The sequence below is a fragment of the Talpa occidentalis genome, unplaced genomic scaffold (assembly GCF_014898055.3).
Source record: "Talpa occidentalis isolate TD23 unplaced genomic scaffold, MPIMG_talOcc4v2.1 talOcc4.2, whole genome shotgun sequence".
In the NCBI taxonomy this organism is placed as follows: Eukaryota; Metazoa; Chordata; class Mammalia; order Eulipotyphla; family Talpidae; genus Talpa; species Talpa occidentalis.
The window spans coordinates 57,608,689-57,626,919 of record NW_023602073.1 but is presented as its reverse complement, the minus strand read 5'-3'; the positions used below and the strand labels follow the sequence as shown (position 1 = coordinate 57,626,919).

General features: G+C 48.2%; 1 protein-coding gene and 1 pseudogene across 3 annotated transcripts in view; one reads left to right on the top strand and one right to left on the bottom strand.

Moving 5' to 3' along the window:
- Positions 1 to 38: 38 nt before the first annotated feature.
- ZNF76 (zinc finger protein 76) overlaps positions 39 to 18,231 on the bottom strand; it is a 31,734-nt gene continuing 13,541 nt past the window's right edge. For 2 of the 3 annotated variants that reach the window (XM_037519566.2, XM_037519568.2), the window contains exons 2-14: positions 14,332 to 14,500; positions 9,983 to 10,063; positions 9,803 to 9,880; positions 8,577 to 8,776; positions 6,489 to 6,605; positions 6,106 to 6,181; positions 5,389 to 5,514; positions 5,047 to 5,226; positions 4,020 to 4,253; positions 3,765 to 3,928; positions 2,982 to 3,146; positions 2,336 to 2,449; positions 39 to 877 (exon numbers count right to left, since the gene is read on the bottom strand). In XM_037519566.2, coding sequence (XP_037375463.1) covers positions 773 to 877; positions 2,336 to 2,449; positions 2,982 to 3,146; positions 3,765 to 3,928; positions 4,020 to 4,253; positions 5,047 to 5,226; positions 5,389 to 5,514; positions 6,106 to 6,181; positions 6,489 to 6,605; positions 8,577 to 8,776; positions 9,803 to 9,880; positions 9,983 to 10,063; positions 14,332 to 14,404 — 1,713 coding nt within the window. In that variant the 5' untranslated portion in view covers positions 14,405 to 14,500 and the 3' untranslated portion in view covers positions 39 to 772. Of the gene's footprint in view, positions 878 to 2,335; positions 2,450 to 2,981; positions 3,147 to 3,764; positions 3,929 to 4,019; positions 4,254 to 5,046; positions 5,227 to 5,388; positions 5,515 to 6,105; positions 6,182 to 6,488; positions 6,606 to 8,576; positions 8,777 to 9,802; positions 9,881 to 9,982; positions 10,064 to 14,331; positions 14,551 to 18,231 lie in introns of all 3 variants that reach the window. The other variant, XM_037519567.2, reaches the window with a different exon arrangement.
- Positions 895 to 1,429, top strand: LOC119253084 (centrosomal protein 20-like; annotated as a pseudogene).

The window sequence follows — 18,231 nt, the reverse complement described above, 5'->3', positions numbered from 1 at the left end:
GGCGCAAAGCTGAAAGGAGACAGGGAGGGACCCAGGTGGAAACTTGGAACTTTTATTAAATACTCATTCACCCGTTTGCCACCACTGCTCAGAGCAGGGGAAAAAAAAATATCAAAATGGAATTAAAAAAACAAAACAAAACAAATTAAATCCACTCCTCAGTATGTACAAAGGTGCTCCCTGCATTTTAGCCACAGAGAGGTTGGGGAGAAGCTGGGAGGTGGGGGCTGGGCACCCTTCTCCAGCCACAGGCCCCTGAGCAATTCTGATTGCAGTGGCAGGAAGTCCCTGCTGCCAGTGACCAGGCATCTTGGCTGGCCTGCGGGAGGTGGTTATTGCTGGGAGGGGCAGGGCTGGATCTGCTCTGCCCCAAATGGGGCTGAAGAGCTGTCTGCCCTCTTACCCTATGGGCAGTGACTAGTCAGAGTGGAGGACCAGTCTCCAGCAGCCCCTATGTCCACCTGAGAAGGGGAGTAGACTGAGGGCAGGAAGGGTGTTCCTAGAGGGAGAATGGGCACCCAGTTGATTTTGAGGGGTGGACAGCCCAGTGCAGCCTGATGACCAAGCCTGTCCTCCTTAGCTCCTGAAGATGATGCACTCCTCTGATTTCAGCTGCCAGTCCTCCTCTTGGGCAGAGCTCCAAGTTAGGCCGTTTTCCCGCTGCCTTCTTGCCCTGGAGACGTACATGGTCACCTTCCACGAGTCAGCCCTTGGAGGCAAGGATGCGGCATGCCATTTCCTCCAACACCCTGTGGGACCCAGTTCTCTGGGCTCAGCAGCCACTCTCTGACTCCGTGGTCTCCAGGGTCACGGTTCCTTGCTGCATGGCAGCAGTGGCCACACTGATGGCTTCCTCTAAAGTCTGCTGCTCCTCCAGCTGCAGAGAAAGGGATGGAGAAGGAAGGACAGAGTAAGCCCTCCCTCTGGATACTTTTGTGGGCTACTTTTCAGAGTGTCTGCCATCCACCTAGGGCCACAGGGTGTTGAATATGATCCCCAAAAACAATCTTTGATAAAGGGTTTGATAAAGACTTGATGAAGAAAGAGTCTATTAGGCTGAAGCACACCCCTGGTAGCCACTGAAAAATGGAGAATGTCACCAAGCTAAAGGCTCTTTTAAAGGACATCGTGAAAAAAAAGAGTTTTAGAGCATCTAAAAGCAAGGGTTCGAGCAGACATTTTCAGTGATCTAGGTGATGAAAGTGAAAACTGACCATCACTGTCTCATAAAAACCTTCTAAATTCAGGACTATTTGGAATTCAACAAATATGAGTATACAGCTTCTGTACTTAAAGAAAAATTTTATCAACTATAGTTCCACTAGACAAACAGTTTCTTATTCATGAACTATACACACTGGAAGAATCAAAGGATGCCAATATGATTTGGCCATCTAAGAAAGGAGAAGGGGAAAAATATGAATATTGAATATCCTCATGTTTCTCAAGCAATAAAGAGATCACATTTCCCTTGGGGCTTCTTTTATCTTAAAATGTATATGTATTGGGCCTCCCTGATGGCGCAGGGGTTAAGTCTCTGTGCTATCAAGCTGTCGCTAACCTCTGTGACATGAGTTTGATCCCCGGCCAGGGCACTGCACCCACATATGGCACAGCAGACCTCGCCTGTCTTGCTCACTGCTCCCCTCAGCAGTATATTTCAGTAGATCCACCTGCTCTGTTGCCCACTCTGTTTCTGGTGAATCCACTTACCCTCCTCCCCATGCCTCTTGCCTAAACCCCAGTTCTTTATTTTTAAAATAAATCTTAAAAAAAATTAAATGTATTAAATAACCTATTTATTTCCCTGATGTTACCAAAAGGCATTACTTGTATTTGTACTTTGGAGAAATTTGAGTTTCTGAAAAATATTTAGCCCTTCATGTTTTATTGCATTTTTGAATAAAAGTTAATTGCCATCTCAAAAAAAAAAGGTTATTAGGCTGGGCATCACCAGAGAGCCAGAGGATGGTCCAGGGTCAAGACTGGCTTGCTCACAGCAGAGTTATGACTAGTTGGAGAGGACCTTAATAATCATCTACATCCACTGCCTTATTTTTCAGATAAAGAAATGGAGATACAAAGAAATAAAGGACTTAGACAACTAGGGATACCACCATCAAAGATATTCTAAAAGTTAGAAGGCTCTTCACCACTCTGTCAAGAAAGTTTTGATATATGTGTGCAGATGTAGGCAGAAAGGGATCTGTCCTCTGAAATTGGCTCTTTTTGAGCCCACATGGCCTTTTCTTTAAGATCTCCATCTAATCTCGCCCACCCCCCACCCGCTTCCTTGTTCCTTTCTGACTATGGGATCCTCCAGACTTCTACCCACCTGTACTGCAATGTGTGTTCCATTGGCTGTGGCCAGCAGCGCCACCTGTTGATGATGAAGGGATGCTACACTTGAGTCCTCCGCCACTACAGCCCCAGAGGTAATGATGGTGACCTGGAATATAGGAGAATTAGGTTTTCTAATCTACCGAACATTACTCTTCCTCCCCACCCAAGTAAAAATCCCTCCAAGAAGGGCACCTAGGAACCCAGAAGGAATATATAAAATAATTATGGGTCAGATTAATTAGCATGGGGCTCAGAGCTAAGTGAGGGTGTTTTTTCTCTTATAGTCCGATTTAATTTAGAGATTTTAAATCATAGAAGGACAGAGTTATAAAAGGGCCTAGATATAATTTAGTCCCATCATTTTAAAATGGAGTGAATCCCATGGAAAAGTGACTTGCCTAAGGAAACAAGGCAAATTAGGGGTAGGTGGTGATTTAGACCTGTCTCTTCATCTCTAGGCCAAATGCTTTCTGAGATGAGACTTGCTGATGGCCCAGGAGGCCCCCCCCGCCGCCTTTTTTTAATGGGGGTAGTCTTCTTATAAAGAAGGCTTGAATAGTTTAGCTTGTGCTTTTTAACACCCACCCCACCACAGGAAGGACAAGAGAAGAAACCCCAAGCAAACCGCCTGGTCATACGGGCTGCGTCTGGGTGCCATCGGCGCTGACCATGGTGACCGTATGTGTGCCAGATGTGGCAAGGTTGTCGTCATGACTGGGGATGGCAAGGGTGGTGCTGCCATGCTGGGTCACCATACTGATGGCACTCCCCAGAGCCTGCAGGTCTTCCGGGGACAGACTGACCTGTCAACAGGGAGGAAGATGATAAGCCCGAAGTGCAGTAAAGGGCTGCCTGAAGTCCAAGGCAGATGTCTCTGCTGTCTCAGGTTAAAATTAGCTGATTGGCTAAGTAGGTGAGCTTCATGTCACGGGGATGAAGTGGGCTAGGGACAAACAATTACAGGAAGTCCTAGGTTGCGAAGAGGCTATACTAGAAGTTTTGCCAACCACTTCTATTTGCCACCAATTTGCTCAGAGCCCTGTTCCATGCAATTCAGGGCCTCATCTAATTGCATTCTCATGTCAACTCAAACGATTGGAGCACTTGCTGACAAGGGTCAGATTATACTGCTGGATAGAAATCCCATGTTTCCAGATCCCACAACCTTCTCTGGCCCCTACACCATGTTTCTCTTGAGAAGGGCAGCCATATTTCTCATTCAGATGATCAGGACCTGTCAGTCTCCATGTAAAGAGGGAAACTATTAACTGTGCTCCATATATTCTAGAGACTGCTCTCTGAGATCCAACAGCTAGAAACTGGGGAAGGGGAGTGCATCAGAATTTGGGCCCTTCAGAGAATTGTGGGAGAGGGTGCCAGCCAGAGTGATCCATCCCACCCCTGCCTCCCTGGGCCTATACCTGCTGGGCACCATCCTGAGTGATCAGAGCCACCTGGGAGGCCCCGTCCTCCTCAGTCACCATGGCCACTTGGGTTGGGATGTCATCACCCTCTTCTTTCACCTCCGAAAGGTAAGTAATGCGGGGTTGTTTAGGTGGTGGACTTTCCTCGGCTGCAGAGGCGGCTGGGAGAGGAGAGCCAGGCTGACATCTGCCACTGGATGGTCACAGGGCGCCTGGCTTGTTCCCACTCCACCTCCTGCCCACACCCCTCACCCTCGAGCTGCTGTTGCTCATAAAGGGCCTGCTCGCTCTCCTCCGTGGCCTCCAGCTCGCCGTGGGCACTGCGCTTGTGCATGGCCAGGGTGGAGGTCTGCCGGTATGTCTTGCCGCAGGTGCTGCAGGTGTAGGGCTTGCAGTGTGTGTGCACCACATGGTGCTTATACAGGCTCGAGTACTCGGTGAAGCGCTTCCCACAGCCTGGCACCGTGCAAACGTATGGCTTCTCCCCTGGGGACACTGGGCTGTGAGGGGGGTGGGAACTGGGGCTGGCAAGGGGGAAACTAAGGGGGCAGGGGTGAGAGACAGGGGTGGTGAAGGGAAAGCCAGAGGGAGGGAGAGGAGCTGACCTGGGACTCGGAGTGGACAGAGTTGGGAGAGAAGACAGAGGGGATGTGGTGTGGGAACTCTGAGTCCAGAGACAAGGTGGAGAGGAAACAGAAGGAAGGGCAAGGCAGGGACTAGTAGGGGAACTCAGGGGCTTGTAAAATGGAGGGTTCTAAACAGAAGAGGCAGGAGATAGAGACGGGTGACTGACGTGTCAGGTTCAACAGGAGAGTGAGGGGACACGCGCAGCTGAGGGGGATACAGAAGGGAGGCACCTAGCACTAGGAAGGCGAGGGTACAGGAGTTGAATGGGCAGTGGATGGCGTGAGGTGCCAAAGGTATTTCACTCTGCTTTTTCCCCATCATGCCTGACACCTGGCCTTTTCCTGGGGGCTCAACTGAAGGGAGAGAATTCAGGGTGGATGGAGAGAGGTGGCAGGGAGCAGGGGGACTCCGGAGAGGGTTGGCAATACCTGTGAGATTGGACCTAAGTGGAAATGGAGGAACTGCTCACTACAAGTGGACTGGGGACAGGGCTGGAATCACAGGAACCCCATCACGCCTCCCCCACATCAGCCTGGAAGAGCCACAGAGAAGGGCTCTGGGCTGTGAGCCAAGACTGAGCCTCAGGTCAGAAGTCTACAGTGAGGGGGTTGGGGCTTCAGAGGGGGTGGTCCTTGCATGCCAGCTGGCCCACCTGTGTGGATGCGCACGTGATTCTTGTAGTTGGTGGCACTGGTGAAGCCACGGCCACAGTGGGGCTCAGGGCAGGTGTAGGGCCGCTCACCCGTGTGGGTGCGCACATGTACCTTGCGGATATTAGATGTGGTGAAGGAGCGACCACAGCCCTCAAAGGGGCATCGGAACGGGCGTTCACCTGTGGAGATGGGGTGTGTGAGGGGTGGCTCAGGAAGGGTGGCCATGCCGGAGCCATGCCGGAGCAAAGTGCAGGGACAGCACTGGGCTCCAGGTCCGAGACTGAAAGGGGATTCAGGTCCCCCTTCCCTGAGGAACGGGGCAGAGGGAGGGCCCAGCCTACCAGTGTGGGTCCGGACATGCTTCTGCAGGTCTCCTGAGGTCTTGAAGGCCTTGCTGCACAGCTCCTCTGGGCACTTATATGGTTTCTCACCAGTGTGTGTACGCACATGACTCTTTAGCCCGTATCCTGCCCATGTTTGGTCGGGGGGAGGGAAGAACACTCAGTGCGGCTTCATTCTTCACTGCCTCATCTTCCTAAATTAGAGGCTCTCTGTCTTAAGGTGTGCCCTGTGAGGTACCAGACCTCCTTGGACACAAGAAGCCTGTGTTTTCCTCTATCCCACCTGTCTGGGCCAATAAAGAAGGGCACACTCTGTTCCCCTCACCAGGCAGCTGATTCCATTCCATTCCCCATGAGGAGGAACCAAGAGACCAAGAGAGCCTGTGACCAAAGGCCCTTATTTCAGAGGGAAAGAAACTGAAGCCCACAGAGACACAATAGCTGACCAAACAGCCCACAGACGGTCAGCGTCAGAGCCAACACAGAGGCAGGGTCTCTCTACTAACTCCAGACTCCCAGTGGCCCGGACCACGTGCCTCTTGCTTCCATACAAGTTGCCTCCAAGGAGAGCACCTGTAAGTCAAGGAACTCTGACAGCAGTTTCTCCAGGAAGTAATCTTGTGCTGGGTTCCCTTGAGGGAGTTCTAAAAACTAATCTAGAGCTCTCTGACCTCAACTGGAAGCGGCCCACCTTTGATCTCCATCCAGGTAGGATACCTGTGGCGAAGGCCTTTCCACAGCTGGGGAAGTCACACCTGTATGGACGGTCACCTGTATGAGCTCTCTCATGCACCTGTGAGGCAAGCAATCACATAATTCAGAGGTATGAATGGGTCCTTCAGCTCTCCTTAGGGCCCAAGGGTATCAGTATTGGCCTGCCCTTATTTTGCCTCTTCTTCAGTCAAGAGGTCACCTCCTCTTGAAAGCCTTCCCTGATTCTTCTCCCTTGTGCACAGCCCCCTGTACTGACATTTCTATATCTCTTCCAGCAGGCAGTGAGCAACTTGAGGGCGGGGACCAGTTACAAGCTAAGCGGAAATGTGGAATTCTGGTCTGGTGAGGAAGCTGGCGAGGCTGAGCGCTCTCTGTGCTAATCTTACCTTTAAGTGATGAGCAGTGGTATAGAGACGCCCACAGCCCTTGTAGCCGCAGCGGAATGCTCTGTCCCCAACCTGGTGCCCTTTGCCATTATGGGGATCCTGGCTGTCATGCAGAACCTGAGGAAAAAATTTGGGGGGAGTCCTCATATGTATTCTCCTCAGTGAAGGGAGGGAAAAGTTGGGACACAGGGCCCAGCTGGCAGCTTAAATCCCAATAATCAGGATTAAACCTCTTGGAAGGAAGGGTAACTCAGTGTGACAGATCCAGAGAGAAAAGAACAGACATTGGGATAAGCTGCAGAAGAAATAGGGCTAGCATGTGAAGTCACCACTCATCTCTGATTGCTAGAGGGAGGACTATGTCTCACAGTGGCTATGACACCTATGAAAGAAAGGACATTCCATAGACATCTAGGTAAGTGTTTGGGGGGGGGGACACAGGGGTGTTCTGAAAGGCCACACCTGAGCTAGGCTGAAAGCCAGCAGCACACGCCAAGGCTGCAACTCTGAACAACTCTATTCTCTGATGGGAGGGGCCCCCTTCCTCCCTGTGGGAAACCCGTGCTCAGAAGGGACATTAACAAGGGGATGTGTCATGGAGACGAGCTCGTCTGGTTTCCAGAGTGAAGGGCTGCAAGAGCAAACCGCAAGAGCACCCAGTGCTGGGTCTTGTAGCCCCCCACCAAAAGGCTCAGTTCTAACCATTGTCCACTAGCTAACGAGACCTTCCCTTTCATCTCTTCTGGAAACACCACTAGAGCTACCCATTTCACACTAGCCTCTAGCGTCAGGGAACCCTTACTGCACTATTCTATTTTCTTGGGAAGGATCCTGCTGGGACATTGGTTTCTGTTTCTGGACACTTTGGCCTTTCAGGGAGCTCCTAAAACAGAACTCTGAAAGTCATAGTGAACAGGGGACAAAGGAATCAGGCCAAATTCAAGGCAAGGACTGTACAGCAAGCTTCAGGTCACGTAAGCAGCTGGTGGATAGGGGGGTGAGAGTCACAGGTAGTCAGGCCTACTCAGCAGGCTAATCTACTCAGGCATTCAGATTCCATTCCCATGTCTCCCTAGATCTTAAGAGAATTGAAGGAAACAAGAAACATCAGGCTAGAAGTGACCTCTGAGATCATCTGGTCCCATCTCATCCTATTAGAGCTCCAAGTCTAACACTGAAAGTCAGACCAGGTAGAGGCAAAGGCAGCACCAATTTCAGTACTTATGATTTAAAGCCCAGTTATCTTATATCACCAGCAAGTCTCAGATTTGGCTTTTAAAATATACCTTGGGGTGTAGGAGCAGTTGTCATGGCCCAAAGTGACCTGCTGTAGCTTTACACTTCATTTTGAAAAGACGCTGAGAATCCGCTCTTTTCTTTTATGAGACAGCCACATTAGTTTTATTATAAAAACAATTCCCCCCAATCTTTGGTAAAACTCGTGCTCCGGGAAATCTACTCTATCCACCCTGAGGCTCTGTGGTTCATCCTAGGGAGTGAAGGACCCAGCTTGGAAAGCTACACCTATTTCCTTTGCGGGCAGGATCGTGGTTTCAGTAGAGCTTGGACTGACAGACCTTGGACATCAGGGATCCTTCTCCTTTGCAGCTGAGCTACTGTGCAGGCCTCATGTTCCAAGAATCCCAGCTGCTCTGCAAGAATCCTCGTCACTGCCTACTAGGGTTGCATTCCCAAATGACTAAATGAGTAGCACAGAAAAAATAAATACAAGAACATCTGAACTCAGTGGACTGGAAAACTAATAAAAATCACTGGCAAGGGTTTTCTCAGGCAGCACAGAGCATTATTATTACAGCAGCTCGAGTGAAGCTGGGCCTAAATTCTCACCATACAAAGTCACGGTATCTTACAGTTGTCTTCGCTCTGCAAAGGCAGCATAAACAAGAGTGAGTGTAAGCAGCTGTCTGCACCCTGTCATGAACACCCTGAAGAGGTGAGTAGGGGAAGCCAGGGAGGAATAAGTAGTACAGGCCGTGTCCAAGCACAGGACTATGCTTGTCCTCTAGAGGTGGCAGTTTTGGCATGGTTGAGATGGCGGGTGGGCTGCGTCAGACTCTGCATGCTCACCTTGCTGGCATACTGCTCCAGGGCCACCACTGTGTCTGCACTGAAGCCCTCATCGTCCTCTGTGGCCAGGTCCTCCAAGCCCACCTCTGTCTGCACAGCCAGGATAGTGCTTTCGGATGGCACAGCCGCGGGATGGTGAATGTAGGCAGTGGAGCCATCTTCCAGCTGCACGGCTTCCAGGGTGCTGGGGTCATAGCCCTCTGCAGGAAACACACAGTTAGCCCAGATGACACACCAGGACAAGAGCTGAGGGAACCATAGTCATCTTGGCCTACAGGACCACAAAAATCTCTAATTCACCCCTCTAGTTCACTCTGGCAGTAGAGAGGGATCTTTGTCGGACACAAATATCATCATGTTAGCTGACGGCCAAACAGTTCAATTGCCTCCAGCTGGGCTCAGAATAGAGCCCAAAACCCTATCCTGACACTCAGGCCTGATGCTCTGGCCCCTGCCATTCTTTATTCTGCTTCACCTGGCCCCTCTGCCCTCATCCCCAGCACGTGAACTCCCAGCAGCTTCTTGAACATGCCATTCTTTCTCCACACTTCTCCGTTGCTGGGTCCACATATGCTGTTTCTTCTGTCTCGAGTATTGAACCCTTCCTGCCATCCCTCTTCCCCTAGCTAAATCCACTTCATAGTGCAGCTCTCAACTCAAGCATTACTTTCTATGAGCTCTCCCTGACCCTGATCCTCACTGGCAATTATTGGTTCATCAGTCATGGTTCATTTACTTCTACCTCCCCACCAGATTCTAGGAGAGCAGGAAATGTGTCTCCTTTGGTCTCCCTGCTATACTCCACACCTAGACAAAGCTGTGCATGCAGTAGTCACCTAAGAAAGTACTTGTAGAAGCAATAAAATATTATTCTTTAATACCTTAGCAGCTTTATTCTTAAATGTTAGTTAAGTTTTTATTCCTGGTCTAAGAAGATGTCTTCAGGTCCTACTGAAAGTCCTAAGATTTTATGGTTGTGCTGAAGCCAAGGCTGTCAAGGTCCATGCTGTTAAGCCCCAAGGCTCAGCTTGGTGGGGCCAGAAACAGCTGCTCCCATGTACCAAGGATGGTGGGTGAGGCTGTTAATCCAGGTGGGCCAACCTGTACCGTCAGGGCCATAGCTCCCATGTGTATGCCTCAAATTCTGGGGTGTGCCACCCCATGCCCCAACCTCTGCCATTTCTGCCTCCCATCCTTCCCACCGGTCTTGATGATTGTGACCCCACCTTTGGGTGTTCGGTGTATATAAGCCATGCTGCCATCTTCCAGCTGAACGGGCTGTCCATCCTCAAAGGAAAGAGGTTCTGTAATAAGAGAAATGCCAGCCTTTCTCTGGAGCTCAGAGCCACTGAGGGGTCCCTAGTGGGGGCTGCCTGGCTTCCCTCCATGAGGCAGGGGTGTCTCACCTTTCTGTACTGTCACTTGGTGAATATATGCAGTGGTCCCATCCTCAAGTTGGATCACTTGCCCTTCGAGCAGCTTCTCTCCTGTGGAGGTGGGAATGGAGAGAAGTGGGACCAGGCCCAGAAGAGAGCTGAGGCCTGACTGAAACAGTCTGTGTGTCTAAGCACAGAAGATATTCTCCATGTTGCCTGGCTCCCTGCCTCCCCAGGCCTGGGCCTCAGAGGCAATGGGAATGAAGACATATTTCCATGAAAAACCCTACAGTTCCCAACAGACTCCCTTCCTGTCACCCGCTGCAGGAGCAACTTAATGTATTATTCTACCTACACTTGCCAAAGTAGGGACTTCCAACCAAATAATACATGGCTGAAATGAAGGACAAAGGCTGTCTGAAATCTAGGAAAGTTGCAAAGGATCAAAATTTAGATATGTGGGCCTCCCCGGTGGCGCAGCGGTTGAGCGCTGGGTTGAGAAGCTGCCCGCGGCCTCTGTGGCGCCGGTTCGATCCCCGGCTGCTCCCCGGCCACCGGAGGAGGGTCCCACATGGCGTGCAGACCTCTCCTGCCGCCCGCTGCTCCCCTCAGCAGTGTACTTCGGTCTTTCTGCCTGCTCTGCTCCCCGCTCTGGCTCTGGTGAATTCTCTCACCCTCCCGCGCTTCTGACTGTACCCAGTGCTTATATAAACAAAACAAACAAACAAACCAGCAAACAAATAAATAAAGCATGCCTCTATAAAAAAAAAAAAAAAAAAACAAAATTTAGATATGACCCAAATTACCTAAATCAAAATATATTCATCTCCCACTGTGACAGTCTGCTAAGGCAGAGCAGCTCAGTGATAAAAAGGAATGGGCCCTGGAACAAGTCAGACCTCCTGGGTTTGAATTTCAGCTCTACCTCTTTTAAGTGCTGTAATTTTGGGAGAGCTTATTTAGCCTCTCCGTGCTTCCCTTTCCCATTCTTATAAAGAGGATTAAAAGTTGTGTCTTCACTGGCATGATAGTGAACTGCGTTAATAAACATAAAACACTTAGAACAGTGCTGGGTATGTGGTTAGTGTTCAATAAACCTTAGTTATTATGATAACCCCATTTCTACATTTTAGAAGAAACAGAAAGAAAGCAGCACAGAGCTATGTGAATGTGACCACTATGCTATTTTGTGTCCTTAGTCTTGTTCTACTGCCACTGTTGGGTAATGTCTCCTTCACTGATCTCTGACCTCTACACTTCAGTTTCTCACAAAAATAATCAAGTCACCTAAGGCAACACACAGGCTAAATAATAAAATTCCTGAGTCTTAGCCATCACCCTTTATTTCAGATCCCTAATACAAAGCACTTAAAAGAAAAAAACTCTTAGATTTAGAATGAGAATTAGGTAGGCCTCTCTCTGTGTCCACAATTTTAGAGGGGGGCAAAGGGAAAGGAAGTGAGAAAGATACAAGGAAAGGGAGATTGAAGAGTTAATAACAAGTCTTTTGTTTCTTTGCAGTTTCCCCAAGGTTTAGGAGTTTGAGTTCTTGTGTAGGCAAAGGACCAGGCTAAGTGCTTCCGGTCCAGCTCTCTGCTATCTCCACCTCAGAGGAATTCCTGACCCTACTCCTAAAATGAATTTTCTTGGGTCAGTAACAGTCCTACCACCCAGGTGAAGAAAGGTAAGGTAAAGTTTAAAAAAAAAAAAGCAGAAGACGAATACATAGGTAAAAAGTAGGAGAGAAAGGCAGATGAGATGGGGGAGGACCCGCTCTCTTCCCTTCCATCCTGCAAGCAGTAAGCTACCTACATTTTTATATTTTATCTATCATGGCAAAGTCACCAGTAGTTGAGGTTCTGGAAGTACCAGCACAGATTCTGCTAAAAAAGGGGAAAGTAAAAAAATAAAATAAAATAAATAAAAAATAAAAAAGGGGAAAGTGCTTCAAGAAAGAAAACAAAATGTTGACAAGAGCTATTTGAGAAAAAATTATAAGCTAGAATTTCCTCTAACCACCAAAGACTATAATGGGGAGAGGTTGGTGGCTGACATGGCCTGCATATCCCATTATGGAGGGGGGGCACCATAGCACCCACTTACCCAGAACAGGTAAGTTCCCCATTTATTCATAGCACACTTTTCTACTCTCAAACTTGTTGGTTTTGAATGACATTTTTTAAAAAAGATTTTATTTATTTATGCATACAAGAACTGGGGTGTAGGCCAGAGGTATGGGGGGGTGAGAGGATTCACCAGAGACAGAGTAGGGAGCAGAACAGGCAGAATGACTGAAATACACTGCTAAGGGGAGCAGTGGGCGAGACAGGAGAGGTCTGCTGCGCCATGTGGGTCAGCTCCCTGGCTGGGGATCGAACTCGTGCTGTAGTGGCTACTGATAGCTTCATAGTACTGAGACTTAACCCATTGTGCCACCAGGGAGGCCTCCTTGAATGAAATTTTTATGCTTGCTCTAATTTTAGATAAGTCTCATAAAGTTTTAGGGTTTCTCTGCTGACAGAGATGAGAGTGCCCAGTCAAGAGTTTCAGACGCGCTCCCCAGTGAGAGGCCCCTCCTGACAGGCCAGCTCTACCCTCAGCAGTGTGATATCTATTGTGTATGAGTGTGAGTATGCACACACACACTGCAGCACTGTGGAGAAAGCAAAGAACAGAGCCAGGAAGAGTGGTGAGAGAGACATAAATGGAAAGGTTGGGGAAGTAAAGGGACTCTGACAGGAGAAGGAAAGACCTAAGAAGAGTGAGTTTTCCCAGGTCAAGTGTGGCCACTTGCTTTTTATCATTTACTCAACCATTATTTCATAGCTGAATACTGAGGTATGCAAATTAGTGGGTGATGGAGTAATCACAGCCCTGCCTGCAGCTCCTTATTCTTCCATGCTACTTAGGTTGCAGCAATGGATAAGGCCTGTGCTGGGAAGTCTACAAACAAAGGGTTTCAGCATCAAAAGTATCCTAGGGAAGTTGCACTCTCAAGAAAGGAAGTCAGCCAGACCCATGCGTCATGGACAACTCTTGTCAAGAAAGCTTTCCGGAAGGAAGCCCCCAACACCTTGTCATATGGAAAGAGCTTGCTATGAGGATAAAGGGCCTTTTGTCATCATCAGGAGTGAAATCAACAAACAACTGATGCACAAATTTGGGAACTGAAATACATTTGACAATTCGTTGAAATGAAGAAGGACGTTTCAAGGGCGGTGCAGTCATGAGGACAACAATGCTCAGAGTCTAGAAAAGGCAAAATCAAGAGTAGGAATGAAGTAGTGCTGGCCTGTGCTGTCCAAGAAGACATGCACACCATCTGGAATGTGGAGAATGTTGGCGAGAAAGGAGCCTGTTGTGAGGGCAGTGTCCCTGCTCCAAAGGCCCTGTCTTTTTTTTTTTTTTAAATACTTTTTTTTTTAAGATTTATTTATTTATGCATACAAGAGCTGGGGTACAGGCCAGAGACGCAGAGGTCAGGGTGTGTGTGAGAGAGGATTCACCAGAGAGAGCGGGGAACAGAACAGGCAGACTGACTAAAATACACTGCTGAGGGGAGCAGCGGGCAAGACAGGAGAGGTCTTCTGTGCCATGTAGGTTACTCTCTGGCCAGGCAGGGATCGAACTTGTGCTGCAGAGGCTGCGGATTGCTTCATAGTGCAGTGCTTAACCCCTTGCGCCACCAGTGAGGCCCCCAGCTGCTGTCTTTCAATGACACTCTGTTGATTCCATGCCCACCTTGATTTCAAATTCCTTGAGAATCCGAATTTGAGATAAATCCGAATTTGAGATAAGCAATGGATATTACTTTAGTATTTACTATTATCATTTTAGTATTTAATCCCATGCAGTATATGGGACATACCTAAACCACACATATTTTTGTTATTGTTTATCTACAATTCAATTTTGTGTATCCTGTATTTTTATTTCTGAGGCATGACTTCTATGCTTGGGTGTCCTACTCTGAACCCAGAAGAATATCTTGTACATACAGATGTTCAGTAGATAGTGCTTAAACTTGCTTGAACTAGGAAAAACTGTTTCTAGAAAGCACTGAGAAATGACAGTATCTGAAAAGCAGGAAGTCATAACCATATGTTTGTCCTGAAATACTGATGAGCAACTCATTGTATGTAAGGAGTTCTGCCTTTGAAAGGTTTTGGCTCCTACAGCTGGGTTAGTCTGATTTTCTAGCTTGTCTAGATGGTATTTTTAAAGAGTTTCCTTTTCATCAGTTCATCAAAGATTTGCACGCAGAGCAAGTCGTGGTGAGCAGGAGAGCAGGCGGAATGGTGGCAAGACTTGTGGAAGGGGACATGTCTCTTCAGAGGATGGAGACAGGATGGGATTCTGCGTTTCACAGAAATACTCACCTTTGACAGCTTGCTGGACATAGGCTGTCGTCCCATCACTGAGGGTCACCGTCTGCAGCCCCAAGCTCTCCATTGCCAACTGTTGCTCGTGCACTCAGACATGAAGTTGGCTTTTGGCCAGCACCGAGAGCCACAGCTGAGGTGAGAGGCTTGCTTCTGGGTCACAAATCTGAGAACATGGACAGTGTCACACATTATGAGTTGCACAGCTTCCTCCTGCTGCAAGGACACACAGGGAAAGAGTGAATGAGGCCAGCCGAGAAGAAAAAAAGATGAATTCTTCAAAGTAGAGAACTACTGTAGTTTTATGAAGAGGATTCAAAAGACACAGATCTAAGAATTTTAAAAGTTATGTATATGAGAGAAGCATGTCAGCCAATTTGGTTGTAAAATAAGATACCATTGATCAAAATCCATTTTAAACTTGCTCCCCTTGGAAAGGAGGCCTTTGAAAGCCAGCAGCCAACACACTGGCTGCTGCTGCTTTCTGTTCATTCCAACACCCACCCGCCTGTGAACAGTGAACTTCCCACAGGCATCACAGACGGAACAAGCCACCATCAGAACTCACAACGTGCCACTGCCCCCCAGAAATGTTCCACTTCCAGTATCCTCTAACTCAGGGATGACACTAGAATTTCTAGGGTTATGCTTGATTCCTCCTTTTCCCTCAGAAATGTAGGTACTAGGGCCTCCCTGGGGGCGCAAGGGGTTAAGACGCAACCTATGAAGCTATCCTCAGCCTCTGCAGCACGAGCTCCATCCCCGGCCGGCCAGGGAGCTACCCACATGGTGCAGCAGACCTCTCCTGACTTGCCTGCTGCTGCCCTCAGCAGTGTATTCCACTCAATCTGCCTGTTCTGTTCTCCAGGCTGTCTCTGGTGGATCCTCTCACCAACATGCCCCCCGCCCCCTGCCACCTCTGGCCTGTACCCTAGTTTTTGTATGCATAAATCAATAAATCTTAAAAAAAAAAAAAGTGTAGGGCCTCCCCTGGTGGTGCAGCGGTTGAGCGATGGGTTGCAAAGCTGCCCACAGCCTCTGCAGCACAGGTTCGATCCCCGGCCGCCGGTGAGGGTCCCACATGGCACGACAGACCTCTCCTGCCACCCTCTGCTCCCCTCGGCAGTGTGTTTCATCCATCTGCCTGTTCTGTTCCCCACTCTGGCTCTGGTGAATTCTCTCACCCTCCCATTCTTCTGATTGTACCCAGTGCTTGTATAAATAAATAAATAAATAAATAAATAAATAAATAAATAATCCAAAAAAAAAAAAAACACCTTGAAAAAAATTAAAAAAAAAAAAAGTGTAGGTACCAATTTCAGGTATCACCTCATCTCTAGACCACTGTATGTGCCCCCGAATGCTTACCTTTTCCTGCTCATTTTCTTTTTTTTTCTTTTAGATTTATTTATTTATATAAGCACTGGGTTACAAGCCAGGGGCGCGGGAGGGTGAGGGAATTCACCAGAGACTGAGCAGGGAGCAGAACAGGCAGACTGACTGAAATACACTGCTGAGGGGAGCAGTGGGCGAGACAGGAGAGGTCTGCTGTGCCATGTGGGAATCTCCCTGGCCAGCCAGGAATTGAACTGGCACTGCAGAGGCTGCGGACAGCTTCACAGCACTGCGTTACTGCGCCACTGGGGAGGCCCTTCCTGCCCATTTTCTAACATTTTGTGGGGTGACTTAAAATATGTATAAACCTAAATCTACCACTTCCTTGATTAAAATGTCAATGGCTGCCTGCTGCCCTCAGAATCCATCCAGCAGGTAAGGCTGAGCCCCAGTATAAGGCCCTGCAGCCCTGGGCACCACCTCTTACTTGCACTCACTCCTGGAGTCACTTTCTTCAGTACTTGTCACTGCCTATTTACCATTTGTTGCCTACATAAGACTTTGGGCTCCAATCTGGTTTCGGGTTCACTGGGGGGCTCTCCCCAAATCCTTGTGGAATCACTCACCAGGCCCTTGAGCGTGAGGAGGGAAGTGCAGGACCATCTTGCTGGTGGGCCTCCTCTGCCTGTACTGTGGCATGGAGCCTACTCAGCCTGAGAGCCCCCGCTGGTGAAGCCTCTGCTCTGGGTTCACTGGTAAAGATGATCTTTGCCTCCCATCCACAAAATTCTCCTGAGCTAAGAGTCTAGACTGCCTGCTTGATTCTTACTACCTAATCAGTGTGGCCAAAACTTTTTCCCTTAGGATACCCTGAGAGAAGGGTATTTGTACATCACACTGCAAGTGCCGTCACTTAAACAGCCAGCTGGGACTCCGTGGCCCCAAGGGTAGAGTGGATCAATATCTTAACATAACTACAGCTGCTTTGTGACATGCTCTACCCCAGACGTGACAGCTCCCTTAGAATTAATTACTCATGCATTCTATCCATAAGCATTTACTGACTGGGCTAAGCTCTGGGGACAGCAATACTCTTACCATTAATAATGAACAGTGCTGTGGTGTTAAACATGCATGAGGCATTTCACATAGTTGTTAATTCACTTCTCACAACAATCCTATAATTAAATAATATTACCCTCATCTTACAGTTGAGGGAGCTGAAGTCTAAGACATTAAGTAACTTGCTCAAGGTTGCATAGCTATGTGGGAGCGGAAGAGTTGAACTTGGATCATCTGGTTCTAGTGTGTGTGCTCCTAAGGGCTCTGCTGGGCTGTAGACTGCATAGGCTTTTATCTGGGATTTATGAGCCCTGAAGCTTCCCAAAAATCCTTTTTTGGTGTGTGTGCATTTTCCTGAACAGAGGGTGTTTAAGACTGTCATCAGTGTCTCACAGGGATTCATGACGAAGAACCACTGGTAGAGGTGGGAATTCTGACATCTGACCCATCCTCTCTACTGGGATCCCAACAGTGACATCAACCTTGCTCTGGGAACCCCCACATGGTCCCTATCTCATGAAAGTTCTAGCCCTCGCCTCTCCTGGTCTACTCCATGACCTTCTACTGTCATGCTCTTAATTAGGAAAGCAGATTCTTTTGGTAACCTGTTTTTGTATAATAGCACTAGGCCACCTGAAAAACCTAGGTTTGAAAACAAAGCAGGCTGTTGGTAGAAAAGGAATTACAAAATGGCCTCAAATCTGTATGGCCGGGCCCTGTGGCTCCTGCCAGCAATGGCCCTTCTGAATTTACCTCATACATGCTCTCTTCGGGCTTCTGAGGAAAAAAATTAGTGGTGTGGGTTAAAAACACAGACTTCAGTCAGACAGACTATGTCCTAATCCTAACCCTAATCCTAAAAGTTGTGTAGATTTAGGAAAGTAACTCTGAGTCTCAGACACCACTTCTAAAAAATGGGGGAAACAGTGGACTCTCTTCACGTATTGCTGCATGGATTAAATAAGGTGACACGTGTCAGCATTTAGCACAGTGCTGGCACACAGGAAGCACTGGCTCTGAGGAAAAGGGAATGGAAGAGGAACCTAAAGGGAAATGCTTTTGAAATAATGGGTATTTTTAAAACGTAGCCAAGAATAGTGGTAACAGCACTGGAAATGAGGTCTGAGAATGGCTTTACTGTCTAGGTCGGCCTGGATAATCTGTAAAATGAAGCACTAGCACAGATGACCCTAAGATCCTTTCCAGGTTTATTATATTTACCCCACACATAGCCTTTAATATGTGCCAGTCACTGTTCAAAGCTCTTATATTAACTTTTTTAATCTTAAAAGTAACCCAGTGAGGAAGTAGGTTCCTTATTCCTGTATGAGATGAAGTAGATGAGGCTTATAGGTGGAGTCATTTGTCCAAGGCCCCACCACTAATAAGCACTGAAGCCAGGTTTCAGAGCCAGACTGGTTGGCCCAGAATCCTTTCCCCTCAATATCTGCTGCATGTCTTCTTCTGCTAACACAGTGACATACTCAGCACTCAAAACAC